Here is a 17,241-nt window from a genome sequence, read left to right as displayed (position 1 = left end):
AGTATGATGGCGACAAGTAAAGCAGCGAGGTCTCTCGGTCATCTCGCCCAGCACGGAGCACTTAGCTCAGCTGTGGGACAAGGATTCCCAAATGCTGTAAACCAGCTAAATTGGAATCAACTGAGGAGTTTGTTAAACTAACTCACCTACTAAAACATAAGCTTTGGGATTTGGGCCCAGGAATCTGTATTTTTAAGAATCACGCTTCATGCTTTGGAAACCAGTGGTCATGGGGGCCTGGCAGCTGGCCTTGTTCTAGTCCATACTCCATTTTTTGCACTCTTCCTCAGAGTCTGCACTGCAGGTATCCTTACTGTGGCACTCACTAAGGGACGACCTGCCTTTTGCAGTAGACCTCCTATCATGGTAGGATCAAGGATCTTAAATACCAAGATCAAGGTGAAGAGCTAACTCGAGTCCAGTCCTCGTGCCGCTGCTCAGCTATGATGCTCACCATTCTGCTCCAGGCTTTTGGTCATGATCACAGAATGTTAGATCTGAAAGGGACCTTGGAAATTATCTAGCCAACCTCCTCACTTGACAGATAAGTAAACCCAAAAGGCCCAAAGAAAAGCAAATTGCATATAGAACTCTTCTGGACTGAACCAAGAGCCAAGCCTGGTCTCCCAGCTCTCCAGGTCCTCTCTTTCTAGGACCATACTGTCCAAAAGATAGCCACTAGCCACATGTGGCTAGTTACATTTAAATAAATTAAATCAAATTAAAAATTTAGTTCTTCAGTCACACTAACCACATCTGAAGTGCTCAATCGCCAGTGGCTAGTGGCTACCACATATTGGACAGTGCAAATATAGAACATTTCCATCATCGCAGAAAACTCTATTGGTCTAGCGCTGGTCTGGAACCTGGTAGTTCCAGGTTCATTTGAAGGTAGTATGGAAACTGGATGGTTTTATCATTGTCCTCTCCCCTCAAGCAATTACTGCAGAAGATTTAACTATAAGAGAATATGGTTATACTGTTCAGTTGTAACAGCTTAGTCATAGCATTTTGACAAACTAGCATTTTATACATGTAACTGGAAGAACAAAACCACCCAAACCAACTAAGCCCCTGAAATCTCTCCCCTAAGCTAAGATGGGCTTATCTAAGGACCGAATCAGACACAAACAAGAGTGCATTTCACAGCTCTGGCTGGTCTAAAGTCTAAAAGGTATAGGAGCCATTTCTTATTCCTGGTAGGTCTGAGGGGAGTGTCCTTTAGAAGTGGTAGGAGAAATACACCAAAGGACACAAGACTGCTCTGCATAATAAATGTAAAGTATTAACTGTAAGGTGAGCTGGGAAGCCTTATAAATTAATTAAGGGGTAGGAATTCTATCTTTTTCTCTTTGTAGATTACTATTATAATATCTAAGATTATTTGTTCTGGGAAGGTGTATTTGATCCAACAGTTTGTCAATGGAAACACTGAAAAACAAGAGGCATATATGCAATTCTGGACCTTAAATGTGACCAGACTCGGAGTGTCCACACCTACTCTGGACTTAAGAGACTTGAGTAAAGGTATTGCTGGAAGAAGGGATCCTATTAGAGGATGAAGTGACACAAAGCAGAAGTTCTGGAGAGGGAAGCATCTGGAAGACCAAGGCCAGAACTAGGAACTGTGGTTTCATTCCCAAAAGACACCTGCAAAGAGCTCACCTCTTCCTGGGGCTTTTCCCTTGAATCATAAAGAGAGTCAGGACTCTGTATGTAAAGTTTCACATTTTCCCTGTGAATTCCCTTAGTTCCTCCAGCCCTTCAGAAAAGTCTTGATACATTCATACAAACTTGTCTAGTGGTGGTTTGGGGAATGTATGGATGGGGCAGTAAAAGGGAGTGTGACCTGCCCCATAGTCACTCCCTTGCTGATGTCCTGGAGGGAGCAGCATTCTGTTGAGGGGACTATTGTGTGTCCATGAGTTCCAGATGGTGAGCAGAGAGAAGGAGCCCAGTGAGTGGAGGTGGACAGTGGATGACCCACAGATATTCGAGAGAAAAGTGGACCCTGGTGGGGTGGTAGAGAGGTGGGTGGAAACACGGGGGCCGGTGTAAGCATAGAGGTCATACAGGTGAGCTCACAAACACACAGGTACTGTCGGACAATCAAGGTGGCCTTGAACCAAATAGATTTGGGTAAGATTTATTGATCAGATTGTTTTAGAAAACCAACAGCAAAACACTGACAAGGTACATAAATACAGATTGGACATTTTAGGGTAAATTCACTATATTTCCTACTTGCTTGTAGGAAACCAGGTAAGGTGGAAAAGCTGTCCTGATCATACGGCATGCACACCAGACTGCAAAACGACGTCCACACTATTTAACAGGACTGTGGCAAATAGCTTTTAAAGTAAGGCAAGCATCATGTGTGGCCTAAGCACACCCTGTACGAAGAGCCAAGCCCAGGCTCGCCCTCAGACTGTGTATGACAGAGGCTTCTCTTTCTTGCCTAGGTTCTTCCAGTAAAATCCTCATTGGTAGGTGCCTTTACAGGGAAATGCCTGGCACTGTCCCTACTTCAGACTCTGTGTACAAGGAAATCGCTTTAGAGAAAGTCAGTGTGTTTCTGATGCCTCCTTTGTATTCTAAATGTGCAACTAGTAAAACAGCAATTACTACAGCTTTGTGAAACTGCCTCTGACTCACCCTGTACAGTGACTAAGCAGGGCCTTTAAAAAACTTCTAAAAAGTGACAAAAATAAAAACATGAAAATTATACTAAAAAGTGGTATCACCTTCGAAGCACAACTCAGAACTTCTTTTCGTAACACCAGATGAGGGAAGAGGTCGCTTTTCACCGAATCTAATAACCTTGGAAGGGAAATGCCATTGCTGGACGTGATCTGGTGGTGATGCACATGGAGGTCACAGAACTCTACCAAGCCTATCTCAGGCCCTGCCAACGCTCCTAGAGTCCCAAGGTATTTGGGGAACCAAAGCAATTTAAGCTAATGGTGACCAGTTTTTGGAGCTTAAGATCATGGGACCATAAACCCTCATCCATCCTGGAGCTCAATGCCAGAACAATGAAGAATAAGGAAAATGGCTTTTTGTGCTACATCAGAGTGCTGGCAGGTAGACAATTCAGAAACCAGTGCCACTTTCTAAACATCTGTAAGACCACATAAAAACAAATTGTAAGACCAACATAGTCTTACAGGATAATTCAACCTTTCCTACATGCCAAGCTGTATGGCTGGAAAAGGTATTTCCAAAGGAAAAAAATAAGGCTCCTGCAAGAATAGAGGAAAAGCAGGTATTTGTCAAGAGCCAAAGATATATGTTCTAATGATGGGATTTCCTCTGCGTCATACACAGCTTTTTCTTCCCATAGGTGCTAAGAGCTCTTTGGTGGTTATAAGAGAGACAGCCTAGAACTCAGGGCAGGAGACTATGCCGAAGCAGAGTGAAGAGTAACATCTACACTCAGGATTACGACCCATGGGTCCTAAGCTCAGCCTTCAACAGTTGTCATCAAATTGACCAATTACAGCTCATCAGGCTGCTTATATGTTTGTTGGTTTCTAGCCCCTCCGTGAGTCTTTTCCATTTCTAACTACTCATTAGCCCCACTCCACTGAAAAGGAGGTGCTTGTGGGAAAGGGGTAGGGAGGAAGAAGAAATAGAAATCAATCATTTAATAGAAAAGTTGAAACACTGATTATCTATGGATTTCAATGATCTGTGCTTTACTCTTGCTACTCCTGGTAACCAAAGGTCACTATTAACATACCTTTTGCTTAGAAATGTTAATGTTTATTATTATATTTTTAAATCTAACTATGTAATGAACATAAATACATTAGAGCAAATTTACATCATGTCACTAGGGCCCTGAAAAAAGATTCTGCCAGTGGAAAGGGTTTCAGCTTGGCCCCTGAAGAATACTTAAAATTTCAATCTATTCTATATTGGTTTATAGATTTTCCAGGAAGTGGAAAATACTTTATTAAATGAAGAAAGCACCATTTTCTTCATTTAATAAAGTATTACATTCACAGGTAAATTAGCATATACATAAGAGAACTGACAGTATTAAATATTAGGTTTTAATTCTCCATTTAGGAAACTCCTTATAGGTAGACTTCCTTGTTCCTGGGCAAAGAAATGTAGGAAGATATGCAAACATGAGATAGGACAAAGATGACAGGGGAAAGGTCTCCACTCCAACAAACCCAAGGAACAAAAGTATCTAAGAACTGGAGTACGAAAACATGGACTTGAAAATCCAGCTTTACCAAGAGTTAGCTTAAGCCAGCTGATCACATCTCAAATTCTTGGTATAACTTAACTCTGAATTAATGAGCTGCCTTTCCCAAGAGAAATTTAAAAAGTAGTCTACCTGCTTTATAGTCACACCGTATATATAATCTGTATATATTCATATGTGTTACTATATATTGCACTTAAATTTACAGGACTGCAGTAAGATGGCTGGGAGTGCCTCAAAGAGGCAGAGAAGCAGCAGACATAAATCTTCCTAAATCAAGTAACAGTGTCAGGATTTCAGAGTGCTGGTTATAGGTACAAAAATGACTGGGGATCCCTTATATAAAATTCTAGTCATCTACATTTAAGTCATCACACACACAGTCTCGTTTGGCATCCAGAACACGTGCACACGTGTGGTTCCATGGCACTCAGAGCTGGTCATACTACATCATCTTCACTAGTGTTATGTTAAAAGAAGACATTTTAGACCAAGGATGTGTACTTTTATGAAAACATCACACACAAAGTTTTGGATGTCAGGCCTCCAAAGTCTAAAAGAAGACAGCCCTCAGAAGGCTTAAAAAAGGATGCTAGCAAGTGTGGATTGAACCAGACTCTCTTTCTAGCTCTCTGGTATAGCAGAGCTAGAGACCTGCTTATATCCCAAGGACCATGGGGAATAAGCACAGAGGCTGAGTGTTCAGTCTTTGGTCCCTATACAAATCCATGACAAAAATCCTTCACCACCCTAGATAGCATGACTTGTTTAATTCTGGATATGTTTCCCCCAAATATCCAGAGACCAGGCTGGAGTCATGCAGCAAAGCTTTGAACTAATGGGGCTGCTCAGACTGATTTGCTCTGGAGAAAGCTCGTCTTTGAAGCAAGCCTAGCAGTGGGTGATAAGAGGTTAAATGTCAAACAGACTGGTCACAGCAAGATGGGGGTTGGACCTCTAGAGGAGTTGCTCCTTTTCCTGCCTCTCCCCCACTCTCCTCCCTCCCCCAAAAGGACCCAAACTCACAGGTAAGTGGTTATTACAAGACCTTGCAGAACACAAGCTCCATGAACTCAACCCAACATGGATGGGATGGTATAATAAGGCCTGGAAGTTAGGAGTCCAAGTAGAGGCCACAGTTTTGTTTTCCCCAGAACTGAACACTGAATGGCACCTTTTTAGCCATAACTCAAAGGTGATTTTAAATCCACACATGAGCTAAAGAGATCCCTTCTGGGATGAAGGAAAAAGAAGAATAACTTCAAAAGCTAAGTGAAAAAGAGGCACTTAAAGGAAAAATGTGTCCCAAATCTCCCATCTGAGTCTCCTGTTGTGAGGTAACCAATGGGATGATCGGCACTTTGCCCTCTTGTAGGCCTTCAGCACCTTTCATACACCTAAGGACTTCCAAATGCTCAGGTCTCAGTGACTTGCCCAACTACTCCAGCAGCCTGATGGCAAAGTAAGTGAAAATTTAGGTCAACTAAGTGAAAATTTAGGTCATTTCTTTTTTAGAATGAAAAAACAACACAAAACAAACCAGAGCTAAAATTTCACACCAAAAAGTGAATGATCTTCACTTTCATTCCTTCCTCATGCTGGTTTTTAAAATGATATAGTTCTTCAGGAAGGATGACCTGTGGCTTTTCCCCCAAGAGCTTTTATCCAATTACTCGACAATTATTCACAGCACCATGCACATTAAAGCAGACAGAAAAGGAGGCAATAAGCCAAGGAAAAATCAAGGGCCAACTGGCTTTCTAGAGATAAAATCCATTGCCTGAGAAAATGGCAGGTACAAGGCCCAGAGTTAGAAAAGAAATAAGTTCGGAAAGAAAGTGGCCAATATGACAGTCAAAGCTCACAAACCAGAGCAGAAGCCCTCCCTGCCCTGCTCTTCTCTGGCCTCTCACGAGCTTACGTTTATGTCCCATGGCATTTACACCACATATTTAGGGTCTACAATTCCCCATGAAGAAGTCAAAGAGATACTTGAAACCATTAATAAGTATAGGAGAATTTCAAAATTGCCCAGAACAAAGAACTTTGACCACCATGTTTCTTGATTTGAAATGTTCTTGGTGCCATAATTTCTAAGAGCAACCATAAACAGCACAACTACAACACACACATAAGTCTTTGACAAGGCAACTCGAACCATTGCTGGCACCATAAGGATGAGAAAAGAAATCACTAATCAAGAGCTGCTGAACTGCTTAACTTTCTTCCTAGTCCAAGGATAGGTTTGGGTATCTATGCAGCAAGATGTCAACCACTGCTGCCATGAGATCCAGCTACTCAATTAGATGTATCTTTGAAAACAGTAAGTTAAATATCTAGCTTTACACATAACCTGCAAGATTCTCAAGGTTAGCCTTCTTGTTCTATCCCCAAAACTTCTTCTTGTTGCTGGATTTAAAATTTTTTAATTTTATTTTTATTGATGATGTTGCTTGAGCATTGGCTGACACGGTCATATGTTCAGAGTTCCTTTAAAAAATTCTTTATCTTATCTTGATTCATAACATTATTAAGGTACTTTCAGACTTTCTCTCAACTTCATCAAGGAAGAGGGAGCATGTGAGTATGTGTGTGTGTGTATTAGGGCAGGAGGGAGACAAGCAAAGAAAGAAGCACAAGGGAAAGTGAGATTCCATAAACTTAAAACCAATTTACAGAAAGGCATCTGATGTATTTTCTGAATAAGGCCTTGATCAGGGTAACCAATCCTCTTTGTAGCACATTCTACACTGCCCATAAATAAAGGAGTCTCTTTAAATTAACATTTCCAGTATCAATGAACAGTCCTGAAATCCTCATTTCAAGCGCTCGATGAGTCCCTGTGTGAGTCCAAGGTGCAGAAGCTGTGTTCGGGAGAGGTTTGCTAGGTTAGGGAAGGCCGCAAGCAGCTTCTCCCACGCCAGTTCCAGCAGGCTAGGTACCACCAACCAGATCTTAAACAATGACCCAGTCCGTTTGTTTTCGTGGATGTTCACTACTCCTCCATGAATGTACATGCAACCAGCCTATAAACAAATGGCAGTCAAAAGAGGATAAATTCAAATAGGAGAGAAACAGATATTTAGGCTGAAGATTCAGCAAAAAGAATTCATAGTAGGCTGAATTGAGATGAGGTGAAACAAAAAATTTCACACTGATCCCAATAAAATTCAGAGATCAAAAAGGTTTTAAATAATGAATGAGTTACTAAGGAAAAAACTAGAGTTTTTTTTTACTTCAACGAACATTAAACTTAAGACTATATTAAGTATCTATTGTGCCAAATACTGGGAATACAAAGATAAAAATAAAGGTCTTCATATTCAAGATCCTCACAGGATCTTCAGTAACATGGCATCTTGGGGGTAAAACTATTCTGCCCTCCCAGGAAACACCTTTGATATCACTGTCAGGGCCTGAATGCCATGCATAGCATTTCACATTTATGCTGCTCTTTTAAACTTGTATAAATGTTTTTTCTCCTCTTTTCTCAGAGGAAGAGCTAGCTTTGGAAGAAAGTTTTAAAAACATCTTCTTAATCTAAGGTTTGCTAACATCAGAATCTTTTTTTCCTGCTAATATCCCTAAAAAGATTTCCTTATCATCTGCAATCATGTAAGGAAGATATGAAAATAAAAACTTACTGGTGTAACAGCTGCACAGTGAAAGTAAACTGGCTCTGGCATGGTAGCTGGGAGCTTTACCCACTGAAAAGTCTGCAGGTTCAACTTCCAGATATCTCCCAGGATCACTTCTCCATTATAGCCCCCACAAATAAACACATCTATCAAGAAAAGGGAGAGCCAAGATCAGACAAAGGAAAAGAACCACAGCTACAGCATGTCTTATAGTAGATCACACGGCTAGCCGACATGGGACCAGTTCCGTGATTTCCCCGTATCATAGAGACTTCAGCTGTGTGGTCTTCTCCTGCTGCTGTCTTGTCCCTCAACAGAGTCTGGACCCTATGTCAGAGTCTTTGCTAGGACTAAGGATGTAAGCCTCCAAGGAGGCTTCACGTCCAGGTTCTCGAATTCAAATACCTACAGGTGCCATATAGAAAGTGAATGAGCAAGGTCTGAGGAAAATAAACAAGTAGGAGGTCCAGGGAACAAACAGCTCTAAAGGGGGAGATGGCAATGCAGCTCCAGCTGATCAATACCATGCAGGACTTAAGGTCAGCAATTGCCAGATCTTCCAGTTTTTCAAGAGAAGCTGGAAATCTGGAATTTTTTTAAAAAAATGAAACATTTTTAAGTATCAGCCACTAATTCAAGAAATTTTAATACACATATGAGCCAAACAAAACACATTTGCAGGCCACCAGATTGCGAACTCTTCTTTTAAATGACATCCTAGAAAGGACAGACATTCATCTGCCCACAGAGACAAATGTTCTCTATGTAGACATTGAACCTGAGGAGAAACATTGACTGCGATGTTCAGTTTGGGGGCACAAAAGAGGCTCCTCCAAGCTTTCTTCAGTCCAAAGAAGACAGTTTGAAGCCCCATTTGATCTGTACAGGTATTTATGTCAGGAACAAAATCTTCCCAAAATCAAAGGTTTTTTTCTTGTTGTTATTTTGTTTTTTTGTTTGTTTGTTTTTGTAAAATCAGTTAGTTATAACTAATTGGACAACTTGTAACAGAGGCTTTGTGAATCTTCAAACTAAATGCTCAAAGCTAAGGCTGAATTCCGTTTGTATGGTGGCTGGTCTCAGATGTCAATTCAGGACTAGATCAAGTTTAAGCCAATACTTAATTAAACTATAAAATACACTGGAAACTTTTTTGGCTAGGACTCAAGAAAAGTACAGCTCCATTCTTAGAAAGGCAAAGCTGAACAATGCCACTATCTGTAAATCTTACCCAAAAAGCAGAAGCATGATAAAAAGCACCTCTGTACTAGAGGCCACAGCACAATCCTAGTAAAATCTGAACTAAGCTGCTGAAACGATACAAACTATCAAATACATTTATACACACCTTCCTCCCAGAAAAAATTTAAGGTGGTATATCAAACTATAAAATAAGCTGTAAATTCAGAGACAGCAAGGTTACCCAGAGAGGAGTCATTTGTCACACTTAGATAAAGCAGCTGCAGCTGCTTTCTAAAGCCGTACAATGCCTCTGCTGTGATATGGCCAAAGAATGAGCTAAGAGTTCTATTTGGCAACAGACAGAGAACAGAATAAACTTTATAAAATGACACTCTGAAGGAGTTATTACAATTGTAATCCACCAAGGTCTCTCTCATATGTCAAGGTTATTAGTATTACCCACTGTAACCGCAGACATCTGTTGAGGTGTGGTCTGAAAGATCAGGTGGTATAAGAAAAGCCTATTTATCACTGATTTTCAAGTTCTCTGATAACTGAGGGAACCCAAACACCATACTAGTTTACTTTATGAAAATTGCTGAGAGAGGCATAACTTTATGGATTTCCCTTTAAGTTTAAACTACAAGAAATAGACTCTTCCCAAAGTTAGGCCTCTTTTAAGGAGCTATCATTAAGAAATAAGACATTCTCAGCATATACAATTACAAAATTGGAAACAGAATGTTATTTAGAATCCTTACCATTTTTTATTTGAACACAACTGTGACATCTTCGGGCTGCAGGAAAACCTGCCAAACACATAAACACAGAAATTCCATTATTCACAGAAAGACTGAGAACAACGTTGATATGACATAGCAAAAGACATACTATGAGTAACTCACTTAAAACAATCCCTTTGTTGCTCTAAGCAAATACTGACTAGTCATTCCAATCCTTCCTTACTTCATGCTAAAATAAAGCCACCAGAAGTCTCATCATAACAGTACAACGTTAAGGTGCCAGGGAAATAAAGTGGGGTGGCAGGGGGCAGGGGTTACTAGTGGCTTTCCCAAGCCCTTTTACCCACAAAGAGACAGGCAGATCCTGATTTAAGTGCCTATTTCTTATCCCACTCATATTTCCCCACTTCCACAGAATTCAACAATCCTCATTACAAGTCTCTGCTCAAATGCTAAGGAAGAATAATAATTGAGCTAAGGAATACAAGTGATTTCTAATACCAGTTCAACAGATATTTTACTTGTCATATAACTCAATAAAATTACTTTTTCCCTTCCAAAACCAGTAAAAGTATAAAATACATTTATTAAAGATAAATGAATCAATATTTTAAATTTACCTATTTTTTCATGGGGTTTTGTTGCAATTTCTTCCCATGCATTCGTTTCAAGGTTGTATGCATGGATCTTGGAGAGAAAAAAAAGGTGATACACACACAAATGATTTTAGTTAACCTGAAAACCAGACTTTTAACAACAGCCTGTACAAACACATATTCTTGGTTGAAAAATCTTTTCCTTTGCTTTTCTCTGAACTTTCCTAATTCTAACATAAGGCAAAACATTAAATGAAGCAGTTGAAAATCAAGCACGTATATGATTTCAATTTTTAAAAATCACAGGAAAAAAATGAGGTAAAAGAGTTGTAATTCTGCAACTTGCACATTTTCTACAATGAATATGTATCATTTTTATAACAGAAGAAAGCAAGTGTTGGTAAGAAAACACTGGAATGCAGTTTGACAAAACTTGAAAAGACCATTAAGGTTCCAAAGCAGACCAGGGCCCTGTAGCCTAACCTAGATTTCCCCTGGGATATGTGGATTCAGAAATGCCACAGGGATGGATGAATAAAAGCCCTTCAGAGCCCACCTGTCTAGAGTTAGTGACATGTAGCCCTAAACGTGCCTGTTCTTTTTAGATACACAGCATCGAAGATGAGAGGGAAGTGACATTCTGAGAATCCTGGTTCTAATTCTACTTAGTCGATCCATTCAAGCTATTATATCTTCCTTTTAGTCACTTTCTTCATCCAGCTTATGCTAGGGATAATTTTCATGAAGTATTTTCAGTGTGTGACAAATGCGACTGTCAACTGGAAGGTATATCACGGGCAGAGTTTGGCCTTATACAATAAATAGCATCTAACACAAACCAGGTGTTGATGAAGAACCTGCTCAAAAATTAAAATATCTACAGTAACAGAATTATCTTGCTTAGTATGACAAATGCCTCTCTCTATCCTTCTCCCTCTTCTTCTTTTTTTTTTTTAAATATACCTTGTTTAAGGAATAAGCTGTCCAGGAAGTACCACCGCCCAAGATGTAAATCCTCTGCCCATCATGCGCAATTTCATGTCTGTATCTGAAAATTTACAATAAAATCCATTTATAATGAAGTGAAAAATGATCTACCTGAGATTTAGCCACAAGGCTTTTTATTGCATCATTATTTACAATAATAAATTATTAGAAATAACCTAAGTGTTCAACAAAAGTCAACTGGTTAACTAAATTATAGAATATACATAAAATGGGGGCCTGCCCCGTGGCTTAGCGGTTAAGTGGGCGCGCTCCGCTACTGGCGGCCCGGGTTCGGATCCCGGGCGCGCACCGACGCACCTCTTCTCCGGCCGTGCTGAGGCCGTGTCCCACATACAGCAACTAGAAGGACGTGCAGCTATGACATACAACTATCTACTGGGGCTTTGGGGGGAAAAAAGGAGGCGGATTGGCAATAGATGTTAGCTCAGAGCCAGTGTTTCTCAGCAAAAAAAAGAGGAGGATTAGCATGGATGTTAGCTCAGGGCTGATCTTCCTCACAAAAAAATTTAAAAAAAAAAAGAATACACATAAAATGGATTAATATGCAACAATAAGAATGTAGGCACAGAGAATGGTTAATATATTGAGAACTTCTTTTCATGTCATCAACTGGAAAAAAACCCAGTTATGTAAGAGCAGATAGGCTATAATCTCATTAAAAACTTATAGATAAACAAATATGCAAAGAAAATGACTATAAGGATACATCCAAAATGTTACCCCTGGTTATCTCTGAGTCTAGATTTTGTTTTTTATTTTCTTCATTTTGCTTCTTTCTTTCTTTTTTTTTTTTTTGTGAGGGAGATCAGCCCTGAGCTAACATCCGATGCTGACCCTCCTCTTTTTTGCTGAGGAAGATTGGCCCTGGACTAACATCCATGCCCATCTTCCTCTACTTTATACGGGACGCCGCCATAGCACGGCTTGACAAGCAGTGCGATGATGTGCACCCGGGATCCGAACCTGCGAACCCCAGGCCGCCGTAGGAGAGCGCGCGCACCTAACCGCTTGCGCCACCGGGCCGGCCCCTCATTTTGCTTATTTCTATTTCCTAGATTTCTATAATCTTTTTGGGATAACTTGTATAAGGAGGGGACTTATTACAGAGTTTTAAAAAGTCATCTGCCTACGTTTAATTAGAAACCCTAGACTGTGGGCTTTCAAATTAAGATACTTATTTAACAGATACAAAGATATCAGAAAGATTATGCTACAAAGAACTGTGAATATAGTGTGAAACGCCTACCCTAGAACTTTTATCCAAGTAGTCTAGCTAGAAGCTGAAACAATTTATAGTATGTCCATAAAAACGATTCAAAGAAAGCAACCATGTGAAAATGCTTTGAAAACTTAATCTATTTCCTCCTTTCCCTGAAGGCCCTGGTGCTGATAAAATAAATTACATCAAAATTATTCCAGTAACAGTCCATCTCCCAAGTCCTCTCATGGTAGTTCTACTATAATCAGCCCACTAACATATTACAATGAAGATAAATTCTTCCTTAGCACCTTTATGCCATTTTGTTTAAGGGCAACAAAGAGATATTGGAGTAGCCTAAACAGGGTGAATAAGAAGCTGTTTACTGTCTTTGCTTTTAAACTGGAGGGGGAAAAAATGTCTTTAAGTTTTTCAGTGAGTTTAATTTTAAGAGGCAACTGCTATTAGGAAAGAAAAGTGCAAGATCTAGGACTGCTCCTAGAAGGCAACTAGAGAGAATCATGTGACGTTTGAGTGTCTGACAGAGCCATTAAAATGCATGACTCTTCTTCCCTTCCACCCTCCCTTCCTTTTTCCCTCCTTTCCTCCCCTCCTTCCTCCCTCCCTCCCTTCCTTCCTTCCTTCCAGCCATCCATTCATCCATCCAATCAATATTCAATGAGTACCACTATGGGAATGGCACTGTGCCCTGTTCTCCCTGTTCTGGCTATAGAGCTGTGAGCAAATGAGCCAAAGAATCCTAATATGAAAGTTAAGAAGGGAAATAAAAAAGTAACTAGAAAGTAATTGTTTTGCCAGTAATATGATATTTAGTTGCAACTGCTACCACTGGTTTCTTCTTCAAAGTGTTACTACCAGCCTAATGCAGAAAAACTGAAGAGGAAATAACATGGAAAAAATTCTATATAGTTCAGGAGGAAATATCATTCCCTCACCACAAGACCCTTCTTTAACGCTGAACTGGAATCTGACAGCCAGGCTAAAGGGTTTTCTTCAAACCATATTACCAATATTCTCAAAAAAGTCAAATCTTAGCAAGAAAGAATAAATATGCTTTAATCCTAGAACCTCACCTCTCTTCTGGTAGATCACAGGATAGGTTGTTTGGTTTGAGTTGTGTCCACTCTCTGGTATTGAGATCTAATTTGTGCAGATCTGTGCTGTAAATATAGCCAGTTGTCCCTCCAAAGACATAAAGTGAGCCATTGATGATCGCCATGGCCTGGATAAAGAGAAAAGGTGAACAAAACTGACTCGTGAACACTTGATTAAAGAATGTAAACTTACTACATATCCCCAAATCAGGTTTTATGAAATTCTCTTGTACTTTTTAACCTTTTAAAATATCAGACCCCTAAAGGACTAAAGATTTTAGAGGACCCAGAGATGATTTTTAAAGGTAAAGCTTTGCTCAACTGGAAACAAGGTTCTACCTTGATAGGCAAGGGGATTAGATGATCCTTAGGGGTCCCAGCCAACCAAAAAATTTATATATCATGGACATGAGCACTTCCTTGGAAAGCTGCTTCTCTTTCTAAGCAGTCTGAACAAAAATGCTCTCAGGAAGAAGCAGCAGATATGAAAAGAAACCATCAGAATCTCTTAAGGAAAAACTCTAGAGTTGGCAGTCCTAAAAACTTGACATTTCCACCAGATTCTTCTTCAGTGTAGGTTCAGCTTTTGTAATGGTCATTTCTTAGAGTTTAAATGCCTCCTGTGGTGGGATACAGAGTTATCCAGTACGTGCCTCTACACATAGCTCAGAAGCTATTTATTAGTACTAATGCCAGCCAGTTGAAAAAGAAGCCAAAGCTTGGTTGTTTTAAGCTAGCCCCTTATTCTCAAAGGGTCTCTGATGTATGGTGGGGTGCTCCCTATCTTTTTGGATATAACTTTTCAAACCTAAGGTTTGAAGCACCTTAGAACTAATCTCTACATAATCTGGAGTTTTAGCTCAGATCCATCTGTATAAAAGTCTCTTACCAAGTGCAGGGATCATCTACTCTACCTCTTAGGTTAGAAAGCTCTTCAAAGAATCTTATCACTCTAAAGATGACAGGACCCAGACCATATGAAGCCCAGTCTCTCACTGGGGGTGGGAGTGGGGGTGGGGTGGGTCCTGACATTTAAAAAACTTCCATATGGGTCTAGATTATGATCCTAAATTGTACTAGAAACAAACAGTGAGGGAAAAAAAGGAAAGGAGAAGGCAAGCAACCAGATTTGCAAATTGTAATTTCACATCAGAACTGAAAAATCACAGGCTGGCCCCATGGCTTAGCAGTTAAGTGTGCGCGCTCCGCTACTGGCAGCCCGGGTTCGGATCCTGGGCACGCACCGACGCACCACTTCTCCGGCCATCCTGAGGCTGCGTCCCACATACAGCAACTAGAAGGATGTGCAACTATGACATACAACTATCTACTGGGGCTTTGGGGAAAAAAAAAAGGAGGAGGATTGGCAACAGATGTTAGCTCAGAGCCGGTCTTCCTCAGCAAAAAGAGGAGGATTAGCATGGATGTTAGCACAGGGCTGATCTTCCTCACACACACAAAAAGAACTGAAAAATCAAATATTAACCACAGTGAATATTTTCTCCATTAAAAAAAAATGGTAGTAATATAAATATTCTGACATTGTCCCCAGAACTAGAAAAATCTGAATAAATACAATCACCATGACTGGCCACAGATTGGTACCTGTCCATATATACGACTGGGTTTCTTTCCCCGACAGCTGAGTAAAGCCCATCTCTTATACTTCACGTTACAGACGTGGACGTCATTGCCGTTGCTCTCACCAAATGGGATGCCCGTACCTCCAAACACTAACAAGTTGTTTCCATGCAGCACAACTGGGGAAAAAGAAGCACAAATTCCATTTACGTACTGGCTACCTGCAATGTGTTCCCACGCAAACCCAGAATAACTGAGAAACTAAAAAATATCTGTTTTAATGCTCTCAGAAGATAGCTCAAACCACTGACATCTAACTACTACCAAGTTCTGCAGAAAAATGTCTAAATCACACAATATGGACTATATCACATAGCTCATTGTTAGGTATGTGACATGTATTCAGTACATATTTGTGGAACTCATGAAACACTGTGTATAACAATACTGAATGATATGAACTATGGTCACCACTGCCACTCAAGACAGGTAAAGTACGTAGCACAGCAGAAGAAAATGCAGTATCATCTTTGCCTTAGCAAAGACCCAGTGGGACTCAGGATGAAGGGATAAAAGGATCATTCTGTTTTTGCCAGGGGAATGATCTCTACATTTTAAATTATGGTTTCTGTCATCTTAATCCTCCACCAGATAAAAAGAAACACCAATATCCTGCTGGTAACTTTGGTGTTCTTCTTCTCTATATCACTTCTGTTCCTGCCATGACACACACACACGACACGCTCACACATACGTTCTCTCTCTTTCTAATGGCAAATACTCTCAAAAAGTACTACTGTATTATTTCAATGGCATTTTTTTTACCAATTCTTCAACTGATATAGTATAAAAGTCAACAGCATGGGTTCTGGAGCCAGCGACAGCTGGGTTTAAATTCTCATGTGACCTCAGCAGAGTTGTTTTTTGTTTTTTTTTTTTTGAGGTTAAGTTTTTGTTTAACAGAGTCATATAAGGTTTTTTTTTCTTTCTTCAAGTCTTTTTTTTTTTTTTTAATTGATGTTTTAATGGTTTTTAACATTGTGAAATTTTGGGTTGTGCATTTTTGTTTGTCCATCACCATATATATGTCTCCCTTCACCCCTTGTGCCCACCCCCAACCCCCACTGCCCCTGGTAACCACAGTACAGTTTTTTCTGTCCATGTGTTGGTTTATATTCCACGTATGAGTGAGATCATACAGTGTTTGTCTTTCTCTTTCTGGTTTATTTCACTTAACATAATACGTTCCAGGCCCACCCATGTTGTTGCAAATGGGACGATTTTGTCTTTTTTTATGGCTGAGTAGTATTCCATTGTATATATATACCACATTTTCTTAATCCAATCGTCAGTCGAGGGACATTTAGGTTGCTTCCACCTCTTGGCTATGGTGAATAATTCAGCAGAGTTATTTAATCTCTCTAAATTAATCTTCATAACAACCCTATGTGGTAGGAACTATTATTTTCTCCTCCATTTTTATAGATAATGAAACAGAAGTGGAGAGTGGTTTAAATAACTTGTTGAAGATTTCCTATGAAGAACCTTGCCAAGCTGGGATTTAATCCCAGGCATTCTGGCTCCAGAGCCCCTACTCTTAGCCATTACCCTCAGGGCCTCTCTAAAGCCTCAGTCTCCTCATTTGTACAATGGCAGTAATTCCAGTACTGGCATCACAGGGATGTTGTAAATAGATACCATGTGTAAAGTACTTTGCTCAATAGTTATTGTCGTCGTTATAAACCCCATTTGTTGATCTTCTACTACATTTTGCCTAGCATATATATGATACTTTATATTGAACCCTCTGCGATATTATTATTTCCATTTTACAGGTAAGGAACTTGAGACCAAAAATCATCTGGCAAATAAATGGTATACAGCTGGATTCAAACTCACAACTATCCAACTCCCAAGTGATTCTGCTCGACATGCTATATTATTACCACAGTAAAAAGTCT

The 17,241-nt window shown here is 39.9% G+C and overlaps 1 protein-coding gene across 4 annotated transcripts in view; it reads right to left on the bottom strand.

Moving 5' to 3' along the window:
• Nucleotides 1-2,130: 2,130 nt before the first annotated feature.
• Nucleotides 2,131-17,241, bottom strand: part of KLHDC10 (kelch domain containing 10) — a 57,236-nt gene continuing 42,125 nt past the window's right edge. For all 4 annotated transcript variants that reach the window (XM_004418688.3, XM_014784858.2, XM_087430670.1 and 1 more), the window contains 7 exons: nucleotides 15,305-15,459; nucleotides 13,679-13,827; nucleotides 11,342-11,426; nucleotides 10,403-10,469; nucleotides 9,801-9,848; nucleotides 7,864-8,003; nucleotides 2,131-7,245 (listed from right to left, as the gene is read on the bottom strand). In XM_004418688.3, the coding sequence (XP_004418745.2) occupies nucleotides 7,036-7,245; nucleotides 7,864-8,003; nucleotides 9,801-9,848; nucleotides 10,403-10,469; nucleotides 11,342-11,426; nucleotides 13,679-13,827; nucleotides 15,305-15,459 (854 nt within the window). In that variant the 3' untranslated portion in view covers nucleotides 2,131-7,035. The remainder of the gene's footprint in view (nucleotides 7,246-7,863; nucleotides 8,004-9,800; nucleotides 9,849-10,402; nucleotides 10,470-11,341; nucleotides 11,427-13,678; nucleotides 13,828-15,304; nucleotides 15,460-17,241) is intronic.

The sequence above is a fragment of the Ceratotherium simum genome, chromosome 1 (assembly GCF_057802395.1).
Source record: "Ceratotherium simum simum isolate JZ-2026a chromosome 1, ASM5780239v1, whole genome shotgun sequence".
Taxonomy (NCBI): Eukaryota; Metazoa; Chordata; class Mammalia; order Perissodactyla; family Rhinocerotidae; genus Ceratotherium; species Ceratotherium simum.
Note: the sequence above shows the minus strand (reverse complement) of the source record. Positions and strands in the feature narration are given on the sequence as shown.